At 42.6% G+C, this 12,836-nt stretch overlaps 1 protein-coding gene across 3 annotated transcripts in view; it reads right to left on the minus strand.

The window, feature by feature from the left end:
• The window catches only part of KAT2B (lysine acetyltransferase 2B), a 117,680-nt gene that overhangs the window by 80,372 nt on the left and 24,472 nt on the right, over window positions 1-12,836 (minus strand). For 2 of the 3 annotated variants that reach the window (XM_023207309.2, XM_023207310.2), the window contains exon 2: window positions 4,248-4,374. In XM_023207309.2, the coding sequence (XP_023063077.1) occupies window positions 4,248-4,374 (127 nt within the window). Of the gene's footprint in view, window positions 1-4,247; window positions 4,375-10,637; window positions 10,743-12,836 lie in introns of those variants that run through there. The other variant, XM_023207311.1, reaches the window with a different exon arrangement.

Genomic DNA, 12,836 nt, shown 5'->3' on the forward strand with positions numbered 1-12,836 from the left:
GGGGAGGGAAAGTGTAGAGATAAAGCCCTAAGAAAAAAAAAATTTTTTTTTTTTTTTTTTTTTGAGATGTTGTCTCACTCTGTCGCCCAGGCTGCAGTGGTACGATCTCAGCTCACTGCAGCCTCTGCTCCCAGGTTTAATCGATTCTCATGCCTCGGTCTCCCAAGTAGCTGAGACTACGGTCTCAAGCTTCCAGGTTGCTGAACATGTGGAGGTGCCTGGGGGATCGTGCACCTGGAGAGGGAAAGGAAGCTTCACTCCCTTTCCCCAAACCTTGCCATGTGCATCCCTTCATCTGGCCGTCTGTGTATCCTTTATATTAAACCAGTAAACTCAAGTGTTTCCTTCAGTTCTGTAAGCCATCCTAGCAAATTATAGAAACCAAGGAAGGGATATGGTGGGAACCCTGATTTATAGCCAGTCGGTCAGAAGCAAAGGTCACAACCTGGGACTTGCAATTGGCATCTGAAGTAGGAGCAGTATTGTGGGACTGAGCCCTTATCCTGTGGGATATGATGCTATATCCAGGTAGGTCATGACAGAACTGAAATGAATTATGGGACATCCAGCTAGTGTTCAGAGTGGGAGAATTGCTTGGTGAGTGAAGGAAAACACACACACACACAGAGCTGGTCACAGAAGTATTCTGTGTTGAGTAAAATAGAAAAAAGTTTTACAGCATTGTATTTTCTTTTTTTTTTGAGACGGAGTCTCTCAATGTCACCCAGGCTGGAGTGCAGTGGCACGATCTCGGATCGCCGCAACCTCTACCTCCCGGGTTCAAGCAATTCTCCTGCCTCAGCATCCCGAGTAGCTGGAACTACAGGCGCCTGCCACCATGTACACCTAATTTTTTTTTTTTTTTTTTTGAGACGGAGTCTTGCTCTGTCACCCAGGCTGGAGTGCAGTGGCGGGATCTCGGCTCACTGCAAGCTCTGCCTCCCAGTTCACGCCATTCTCCTGCCTCAGCCTCCCCAGTAGCTGGGATTACAGTCGCTCACCACCACACCCAACTAATTTTTTGCACTTTTAGTAGAGACGGGGTTTCACCATGTTAGCCAGGATAGTCTTGATCTCCTGACCTCATGATCCGCCCATCTCAGCCTCCCAAAGTGCTGGGATTACAGGAGTGAGATACCACACCCGGCCTTATAGTATTATATTTTCTTAACTAATAAAATGGGATTATACAGGCTGGGCGTGGTGGCTCAAGCCTGTAATCCCAGCACTTTGGGAGGCCGAGACGGGCGGATCACGAGGTCAGGAGATCGAGACCATCCTGGCTAACACGGTGAAACCCCGTCTCTACTAAAAAATACAAAAAACTAGCCGGGTGAGGTCGCGGGCGCCTGTAGTCCCAGCTACTCGGGAGGCTGAGGCAGGAGAATGGCCTGAACCCAGGAGGAGGAGCTTGCAGTGAACTAAGATCCGGCCACTGCACTCCAGCCCCGGCGACAGAGCAAGACTCCATCTCGGAAGAAAAAAAAAAAATGGGATTACACTCATGAAACATCAATGCTGTTCCTCAGTCAGCATCCTGTATTTGGGAAAGGACCAACTTCTTAGTTCCTTTGGGGTAAAATTCGGGGTTAGGCACATGACAGGCACAATCTCCTCCACAGGGTATTTAAATCCGGAACCAATACTCACAGGGACAGAGGCCGTTGGAGCTGAATCCTAAGTCATTCAGTGGCAGCAGACTGCACAGAAGGTCTGTGAAGTTCTGCACCTGAGATCCCCAAATGAGATCAAAACCTGTTTTCCCATTGTTTTCAGCTTCTAGAAGCTACTAGTATCCTTCTTACATGCATTGTTTTCTTATTTAAGCTAGACAGAGTATATATCTGTTGTGTGAAGTGAAAGAACCTTGATAGTGTTATAATACCACTACCACTAAAAACATCAGCTAATAATCATGTATTTACTATTCTAAGATTTTTTCTTATCTCATGTAATCCTCACAATGATCCTACAAGGTAAATACTACTACGTATTAACCCATTTCAGAACTGAAAAACTGAAGTCCAGGCAGATTAAGTAATGTGCTGCTACTCACAGCTACCGGTTATAGAGCCAGGATTTGAACTCAGGCTGATAGATCCAATAATTTAGTCCTAAACTATAAAACCTCCTATCAAGCTGCTTTATTACCTGATTTCTTCACAATCATCTCCCACATTGGAATATTTAGGTTGTAAGTAAGGCCATAAAACATGTCACTATCCTTTTAGTTTAATTTGAGGGCATGCCTTAATTTACACATAGACTAAATTTCTGGTATGGATTTGGCAGGTCAAAGGATATGTGATTTTTTTTTCAGTCTTCATTCTTGATTATGTATTGCAGAATGAGGGCATTTGTTTTCAAAGCTTGTTAAGAAATAAAAAAGGAAACAAAGTTGGCTCTTTTTTTCTGTGAAGCACTGTTTCTGCCTTCAGGCATTCATGTGTGTTTACGTGCTTAGAATGGAGACAATCTGCTCAGCTAAGGAAGAAAGAAGATCCTGTTTTAAATGTTAATTGATGTAGGATAATAGGATTTCCCAATCAATAACAAATACACTTCAAGCCTAGGGCTTAAGGATTTCTTGAGTCCAGCCTTTTATTACGTCATATTTCCTGAGGCAATCCTAAACTCCATTCACTCCAGTCATAGTTAGTGGTTGTTCTGTTTTGTTTTGTTTTAAAAAAAAAAGGTAAATTATAATCAAGGATAGTTCTCAAACTTTTGAAATTTTTGCTCTGTATTGGGTACTTCAAGACTCAAAGCTTACATTATTTGAGATACCAGTTAAGTTGACAAAATGATGAAATTATTAATGTGTTTCTTTTGTGAGATCAAGACTATTTCTATTTTCAGAAGGTTATTCCAATGTGATGACTTCTTGGGAAGATCACATTATCTACTTTTATGCTCTGTAAATATTGAAATACTCTCTGAGTACAAAATAAAATTTCAGATGACCTAACACCATGCTAACCTTGGAGGCAACACCATTTCTTGTAAGCAGGAAGCTCTAGAGAAATGATGGCATAAGAAGTCACCCACTTATAATGGTCAGGTGGAAAGAGCAAGTACCTTAGCAAGAATGTTCTGCCCAGTGTTATATCCTTGCCGTCGTGGACAGCAAACTGGCCTTGTTGACATTTTGGGGGAGACTGTATAACTGAAGGCAGAAAAGTAAGAATATTCTAAGATTTGGCCGGGCGCGGTGGCTCACGCCTGTAATCCCAGCACTTTGGGAGGCCGAGGCGGGCAGATCACAAGGTCAGGAGATCGAGACCATCCTGGCTAACATGGTGAAACCCCATCTCTACTCAAAATACAAAAAATTAGCCGGGGTGGTGGTGGACGCCTGTAGTCCCAGCTACTTGGGAGGCTGAGGCAGGAGAATGGCGTGAACCCGGGAGGCGGAGCTTGCAATGAGTCGAGATCGTGCCACTGCACTCCAGCCTGGGCGACAGAGCGAGACTCCATCTCAAAATAAAAAAGAATATTCTAAGATTCTTCATGGACTGAAATTTTAGTATCTAGGAAAAACTAATTCCTCAACTTTTATCTACTCAAACAACATATGATTTTTAAAAAATATTTTAATTATAAAACTAGTATCAGGACACAGAACAACATACTAGCACAGTCCTTTTGAGTAACTGCAGCAGGGCCTACTGTGCCATCACTGACAATGATTATTTTGCAGGGTAAGATAAGAAAGTTGAAAGGGAAACCACCAGTAAACATTCACTAAACACAGTAAAGAGCAACCCAGTGAAGAAAGAGCTATGACATACACAAAACTAAGGAACATGAAGATAAAATGAAGCACCCCAGAAAGTTCAGGGCAACAGAAATAATAAAAATGATCATTATTATCATTAAACCCATTGGTTGAGGTTTCAACCCTGAGGTCAAAGACCCTCAGGCCCCAACCCCCAAAATGAATCAGGACATGTTACACATTATTCATGCTAACTAGCTCGATTGTCATGTTTCATCTTACTTGGCAATCCCCCAGTCCAACTCAGCTCTTGAAAGGAAGAAGGGACAAAGTCACTGCACACAGTGCAGCATTTGTCTCTCACAAGAAGCCCTTCCCAGCAAACTCATGAGACTAGAGAAGCTCTTGTTGTTGGTCTCTTACAGAGGTACATAGCATTCAAACTTGGTGAGCCCACAGAATTCAGTAAGCTAAGAGTCTCAGGCAACAATGAACTCATTATACTTTCCTTGAAGATTTAGGAACTCACCTAGGGCATGGCTACAACTCCGACAGGATTCCGTTAGACTGACGATTATTTGCTGCAGATCGGCTCTGGGGGGAGTGGGTGACGGGTTAGGGTTTTTCCAGCCATTACATTTGCAAGACTCCTCGGCCTAAAAAAGGAATAAAGAAACAGATAAAATTATGTAACAGGCAGCCGTGGTCTGATAGTTTTACATGAGAACAATGTACACTAGTTATATGACAGCTACCCCCTCACCCCGACTTTGTCGGCTTCCATACACACAAGAGAAAAATAGAAAAGCCAAAGGTGGTGTTTGATTTGGGTGCTTTGCTTTTTGTTTTCTTTTGTTTTCTGCTGGCTGGAATCTGCATGCTACAGCTCATGCAGCTGACCCACACACTTTGCTCCCATTACCCTCAATGGGTATCCATGAAGTGGTCAGTTCCAAGAAAGTCCATCTCAAAGATGGACTTTCCAAATCCACAAGCCAGACTCCTGATGTCCCACAAACACAGCTAAGGTCTAGGCTAAGGTTGAGCCTTGCAGGCTCTAAGGCACCAGCTGCACCTCTGCCCCATGGACCAGAAGGGAAACCCACAGGACTGAAGAAGTTAGCAATCTTAGGAAGATGAGACGGGGCACACCCAGCTGAAGACACACTTGCAGGCTCCTCCAAGACTTCTGTGAGCTCCCAGCTTTAGAACTGAAGAGGGCTTCATCATGTAGTCCTGGGTTTCTACTTATACATATATTTCCAGGTTTCCTGTACTAGAACACCATTATTTTAGCAACACTTGATAGAAAGCTTCCTTAACTTTGTCCACATACTCTTTACACCTCTCTATGTTTGTAGACAAGAGTGAACATGATATGGCCTTCTTTAAGTGATTTGACCCATGAAATGGAAGGCAAGCGTGAAAAATTATCAATTATTCTACCCGGTACCACACTGTGTGCTTCGGCAGGTCTCAAGGTACGAAAGGCTAGCATGCTCGCAATGAATGACCCCAGCCACTTATAAAAATAATTATTCTGCCCCTTCTCTACTATTCTTAGCACTCCATCACTCTCACCATTTATTTACTGCTTCAAGTCAGCTATGGCTGGGAAACCAGAAAGTACACTGCTAGAATAACATGTAACACAGATGAAGTCACTCTAGGGTACAGCCATCTACATACACTATCCAGTATGGAAGCCTCTGGCCATGTGTGGCTATTGAGCACTAGAAATCCAGCTAGTTCAAATCAAAGTGCACTGTAGTTGTAAAATATACAGATTTAGAAGGCTAGTGCAAAATATAAAATATATCATTAATGATTTTTATATTATATATTGAAATCATATGTTTAAGTGTATTATTTTGGATATATGGGTTAAAGAAAAGATATTATTAATATTGACTTCTTTTTACTTTTGTAATACAGTTATCCAAACTTTTTGGGTTTTTTTTTTGTTTTGTTTTGTTTTGTTTTTTTGAGACAGAGTCTCTCTGTGTTGCCCAAGCTGGAGTGCAGTGGCGCATTCTTGTCTCACTACAACCTACACCTCTCAGGTTCGAGTGATTCTTGTGCCTCAGCCTCCTAAGTAGCTGGGATTACTGGCATGCGCCACCATGCCCAGCTAAGTTTTGTGTTTTTAGTGGAGACAGGGTTTCGCCATGTTGCCAAGGCTGGTCTCGAACTCCTGACCTCAGGTGATCCACCCACCTCAGCCTCCCAAAGTGCCGGTATTACAGGCGTGCGCCACTGTGCCCAGCAGCATAAGTCTAATTTGAAGAAAATGTTAGAGGCTGCTGCTTTGACCTCATACATAAAATTCTCCAAGATAGAGATCATTTCTGAACTGTGTATAACAGTATAAGAAAAGAGAATAATAAACCATTGGCAAGGTAAGAAGGGTCACGGTAGAAGAAAAATCTGCTTCTGAATGAGTCTTTTTCAGTGGGCCATGTGAATCTGGAACACCTAACCTGATTGCTTTTCCCATTTTGTATTAATGAGAATGGAGAAGGCAGGGCCAGGAGAAGCACCTACATCAGCATCTCCATAGCTACATCCCCCAGTGAGTAGCTCAAGTGACCCTCTTTTGTCTAGGCATCATGCAGGCCCAACTTTTACCTCCAGAGTTCTCTGTTGCCAGGCTGAACCTGGCCTTGAAATTCTCTGCAATGAGCCACCCACCTCTTCAGAGGCTACAAAGGTCTCAGAGGCCATGTTCTTGAGGGAAATTGTCATGAGAATTTACAATGAAGACAGTGAATAGCAGAATATGGCAAGCCAAAATATACAGCTTTGGTATAAGGGTTATTACAATGCAGATACAAGAAAAGCTTGGCCGGGCGCAGTGGCTCACACCTGTAATCCCAGCACTTTGGGAGGCCGAGGCGGGTGGATCATGAGGTCAGGAGTTCAAGACCAGCCTGGCCAGTCTTGAATGGTGAAACCCCGTCTCTACTAAAAATACAAAAATTAGCAGGGCATGGTAGCAGGTGCCTGTAATCCCAACTACTCGGGAGGCCGAGGCAGGAGAATCACTTGAACCCGGGTGGCAGAGGTTACAGTGAGCTGAGATTACACCATTGCACTCCAGCCTGAGCAACAGAGTGAGACTCTGTCTCAAAAAAAAAAGAAAAAAAAGAAAAAGAAAAGCTCTCTGCCCTCCCCTATATCCCCAGAAGCAGGACATAAATTCTTAAAGGTATCCCTTCTTCCCTCTCTACCAAGAAGGACAGAAGTTGATCATGGAGACAACTCTAGACCTTTATCAGCCCAGATAAGGTACCACGGGAATCTACATAACAAACCTTGCTAAAACCAGCCCTAATCTACCACTGGTTTCCGCACATACTTGCCTTCCCCCGATCTGCTGTCCCTAGCAGCTCAAGGTCCTTTTCCTTTGTCTTCTCACTTCTCTAAAAATTTACTGGTCTGCTGAGATAGCCCATAAGCCCAAGTTCTAACCACCTCTTTGAGGTACTCTTCACTGGGTGCTCCCATGTTCATGCACAATGAATACGTCAATAAACTTGTTTTTGTTTTTCTCTTCGTGTATTTTGTTAGTCTGACTGACAGGGCCCCAACTGATGCATCTAAAATGGTAAAGGGAAAACAGCTTTCTTCCCCTACAAAAGTATCACTAAGATTTTGTAGGGTCAGAGGAAACCACCCTTATTGCGGACCAACCTCTCTTAGTTGCTGCATAACTACTTCCAGGAACTCCCTAAGCCTCCAGCTTTTCTGAATAGTTGGTCTGATCCACAGCCCTTTCCCAAAGGACCTTCAGTTTGAGAAAAAAAAAAATGACTAAACAGCCCCCACAAAGCAATTAAGGATGGCAGGCCGAACCTAGAAGCAAAAAACAGTAATAACCAAAAACACCTTGAGTTTGGAGAACTGCATTTCGAGCCAAAGAGTTATGCACAGTGACTCATTCTTTCAACAATATTTATTGAGGCCTACTACATGCCAGGTACTATTGACTATGAAACAAAGATTCTGCTCTCCTGGAGATTACATTAGGGGTGGCCGGGGATGGGGAAAACAAGATTAACACATAAGTAAATTATAGAATATACTGGAGAATGTGATGGTGCTATAGAAAGAAAGATAAAAGGACGAGTACAGGGAACTTAGCAGAGGGTGGGATAAAAGGTATAATTTTAACTAGGACTTTTTGAGATGACCTTAGAGCAAAGACTTGAAAAAAGGAGGGAGCTGGTCGTTAGGTATCTGGTATAAGGGAAATACAGCTAGTGCAAAGCCAAGAGAGTGCCTGGCTTGCTCAACAGAAAGCAAAGGCCAATGTGGCTACAGCACAGTGGGTAAAGACACGTTGAAATTAAACCAGACAGGGTCGAGCACAGTGGCTCATACCTGTAATTCCAGCACTTTGTGAGGCCGAGGCAGGCGGATCACCTGAGGTCAGGAGTTCGAGACCAGCCTGGCCAACACGGTGAAATCCCATCTCCACTAAAAATACAAAAATTTCTTGGCATGGTGGTGCACACCTGTAATCCCAGCTACTCAGATGGCTGAGGCAGCAGAATCACTTGAACCCAGGAGGCAGAGGTTGCAGTGAGCCAAGATCATGCCACTGCACTCCAGCGTAGGTGACAGAGTAAGACCCTGCCTCAAAAAAAAAAAAAAAAAGAAATGAAATGAAATTAAGCCAGACAGGACAGGTACAGGTAATCCTAGAACTCTGGGAGGCTAGGGCAGCCAGATCACCTGAGGTCAGGAGTTCGAGACCAGCCTGGCCAACACGGCAAGACCCCCGTCTCTATTAAAAATACAAAAACTAGCCAGGCATGGTGGTGAATGCCTGTAATCCCAGCTACTTGGGAGGCTGAGGCAGGAGAATCGCTTGAACCCGGGAGGCAGAGGTTGCAGTGAGCCAATCGCACCACTGCACTCCAGCCTGGGTGACAGAGTGAGACCCTGTCTCAGAATTTTTTAAAAAATTAAAAATAAATAAAATAAAGAATTCAAGGATCTAAAACTTTTCTTCCTATGGGCTTGCTTATAAAACTCTGCCTTGCCCTGAGATTCATGCTAACAAGTAACAAGCTTTAAATTCTTGGAGAAGACAATACAGAGTTTTAGAGATGTAGATCTTAACTTCATTGTTGCAACAGACTTAAGTTCAGTCAGCCCAGAAAAAAAGTTTATTTATGCCCCTTCTTGTTTTAACATGACAGAGAATAATGGCTGTGTTCACTGGGGGCTCATAAATGGGTGAGTCACAAATCTCATGGCAGGGAGATTTGTAATAATAAGGTCTTACATTCCCCCTACTCACTAAAAAAAAAAAAAAGTTACATCCTAAATATTAACCGCACGTGTTGAAACCACTTGTGATAGAGTGGTTAATGAATTCTACCCTACAATAAACACTGATGCTTAAAAATGTAACTGAATAAAGATCTTTTCTTTCAAAATTGGCTGATTTTACCTCCTCTACTGAGTCTTGGGATCCCAGTACAAAGTAGATTTTTATTTCTTTTGTTCATAATGACTGAGACTTTCGAAACAAATTAAAATTCCCTGAAAACTAAGAAGAATGAAGAGAGGGAGACAACATGGGGTGAAACACTGAGAAGTATAAAAGTTTTGTCAGCCCTGCAGCACTCCAACTGTGCTGTCCAAGATGTGGCAGCCAGCCACAAGTGAATACAGAGTCTTTAAAAATTGGCAATAAAAATTGAGATGTGTTATGGGTGTTTGAAAATATACCCTGAATTTCAAAGACTTAGTATTAAAAAAAAGAATGTTAAAATATGACATGAAGAACTATTTTATATTAATTACATCTTGTAATAATATTTTGAAATATTCAGTTAAAGTAAACATTAGAATTAATAAAATTTAATTTTTGGCTTTTCTGATTTTTTTTTTTAATCCAGTGCAGTGGGTTGAACGGTGTGTCCCCTAAAGTTCTTGTCCCAGCCAGGTGCAGTGGCTCATGCCTGTAATCCCAGCACTTTGGGATGCCGAGGTTGAGGATCACATGAGGTCAGGAGTTCGAGACCAGCCTGGCCAACATGGTAAAATCCTGTCTCTATTAACACAAAAATCAGCCAGGCATGGTGGCACGCACCTGTAATCCCAGCTACTCAGGAAGCTGAGGCAGGATAATTGCTTGAACCCAGGAGGCCAAAGTTGCAGTAAGCTGAGATGGCACCACAGCACTCCAGCCTAGGTGACAGAGCGAGACTGTCTCAAAAAATAATCATAATAGTAAATAAAGTTCATGTTCCCCTGGAACCTCAGAATGGGGTCATATTTAGAAATATGTTCATTGCAGATGAGATCAGTTAAGGATTATGCAGATGAAATTATCCTGACCCCTAAAACCAATGACTGGTGTTTTCCTAAGAGAAAGAAGGAGATTTGGAGACAGACACAGACCAACAGCAAAGAAGGCTAAGTGAAAACAGAATCAGAGTCTGGATCTCACTACAAGAGAGACCAGGGTCTCACTATAAGCCAAAGAACGCCAAGGACCACCAGATGCTAGGAAGAGGCAAGGAAGGATTCTTCCCTACAGCCTTCAAAAGGAGTGTGGCCCAGATGACATCTTGATCTCAGACTTCTAGCCTCCAAAACAGTGAATAAAAACAAAACAAAACTCTATTTGTTGTTTTAAGCCACATATTTTGTGGCTGTTATGACAGGCCTAAGAAAATAATACACAGGACTACTAGAAAATGTTAAATAATATAGGTGGCCCCCATATTTCTATTGGATATTAGTGCACTGGACTATAAAGGAACTCTACCCCCAAGCCCCCGGTCTTCACTATGGACCCTAACAGTTGAAGCATAGAATAGTCTCAGCATCCCTAAGTGGTCCTAACTCATTAAAGTTATACCCTATTGATATATCCAAGAATCCCTTGAGTTTTCCTTACCTGTTTCAGTACTTTTTGTAGGATATGAAAACTGGTTCTTGCACGTGTGCATGCTCCATGGGACACCTAACAACCTAAGTGTACAAAATTTTTAATACATATGAGACTCATTGATTTGCTAAAAAGGACATACTACGTCCTTTAAAAAACAGTCAATGCTCTTATCCTTGACTGCCAGCAAAGCATTTTCTGCCAAGTTTTCTGAGCTACTGCTACCATGCCCTCCAATTTGGCCTTCATCTCCCCATTCCAATGTTCAGGCCTGGCCACTGTTCTTTGAGATAAGAGGTCTCCTTTCAAAACACCTTTCCCATGTCTCTCCTTAATTAGGCATGACAGCTGCTGTCTAAGGGAACTCCCAAGGGAGTTGGCCTTGCAGCTTTAACGAAGTATCAGCTGAAGGACAACCTTTCGGGGAGTGCACTGCCAAGCCAATTACTGTAGCAGCTAGCAACCTGGGCACAGGGAGGGGAAAGCTAACCAGATGACTTCATCTCCCCCAAGAGCAAGTCTCTGCAGACATCGCAGAACCAAGAAGGAAGAAAAGGCCACTGCACTACTTTCAACAGGACTGGGATAATGTTTTCATCCCAATAGGATCCAGGGTTAGAGGGCAAAAGCATGCAACCGATTTTGTCATAGTAGGCAGAAACCAGGATGGATGATGAGAAAGAAGATAAACAGGATAAACAAGTGGTCACAACCCAGATCACAGACAGACAAGGGGTGGAGAGCTCACACTTCACTCTGTGTTAACGAGTGAGATGGGTGTGAGGATATTTGAGTGACATCCAGAGGAACGGGAGAAAGACAGCCAGCTGTCTAGTAGGATTCTGTCATGCTTAAAATATTGGAAAGCCATATTTGTTGGAAAACTTAAATTAGTGTCAAGGATGTCCCACAGCAAGAACACGCTGATGGAAAATTTATTCAGTATAACTGTGAATCCAACATTTTTTTAGCTCCCAAAATTAAAAATGTACATGTATTCTTATCTCACCTGACATAAGGAAAGTATGAATTATTGCCATTATTAAAAGAGAAAGCTGAGGCTCTAGGTGATAAGAGACTTGCCTGGGGTTACTCATTCTACCCTGCAGGAGCACAAAGTGTGTCCAGGCAGGTAATTGGCACTGTGGTTGTGAGTGAGGAAGGCCTCGCTCTTATTCACTACCTCTCTGCTCCATGTTGGACAAAGGCATAATGTTTAAATGTCACAGATCAAAACCGTAACTTCATACCCAATAAGATATCTCTAACCAAATATAGATCGGAGGAGTAAATTCTGGTGTTCTATCACACAGTAGAGTGACTATAGTTAACAATAAAATATTGCATTACAAAATAGCTACAAGAGAGGATTTTGAATGTTCTCATCACAAAGAAAGGACAAGTGATTGAGATGATGAACATGCTAATTACACTGATTTGGCCATTTACACAATATATACATGTTTCAAAACACCACACTATGCCCCCATCAATATGTATAATTATTAGGTGTCAATTAAACACAAAATAAATTCTTTTTTCAAGTGGAGTAGACAATAACAAATTATCACGGATATGAAAAACTGGAATCCTCATACAGTGTTTGTGGGATGTAACAAGGTACAGTCACTTTGGAAAACAGTTTGCTAGCTTCTTATATACTAATGGAACAGAATAGATAGCCCAGAAATAAACCCTCACAGATAATGGTCAAATGATTTTGACAAGTGTGCCAAGACCATTCAATAGAGACAGGACAGTCTTTTCAACAAATGGGGCTGGAAAAACTAGATATCTGCGTGCAAAAGAATGAAGTTGGAGCCTCAGCTAATAACACACACACAAATGAACTCAAAATAGATGAAAGACTTCAACATAAAACTTAAAACTATGAATCTCGACCAGGCGCGGTAGTTTACGCCTGTAATCCCAGCACTTTGGGAGGCCGAGGCAGTTGGATCATGAGGTCAGGAGGTGGAGACCAGCCTGGCCAACATGGTGAAACCCTGTCTCTACTAAAAATACAAAAATTAGCCAGGCATGCTGGTGCAAGTCTGTAATCCCAGCTACTTGGGAGGCTGAGGCAGAAGAATTGCTTGAACCCGGGAGGCAGAGGTTGCAGCGAGCTGAGATTGTGCCACTACACTCCAGCCTGGGAGACAAAGCAACCATCTCAAAAAAAAAAAAAAAAAAAAGGGCCGGGCGCGG

This window comes from Piliocolobus tephrosceles, chromosome 2 (genome assembly GCF_002776525.5).
Source record: "Piliocolobus tephrosceles isolate RC106 chromosome 2, ASM277652v3, whole genome shotgun sequence".
Lineage (NCBI taxonomy): Eukaryota > Metazoa > Chordata > Mammalia > Primates > Cercopithecidae > Piliocolobus > Piliocolobus tephrosceles.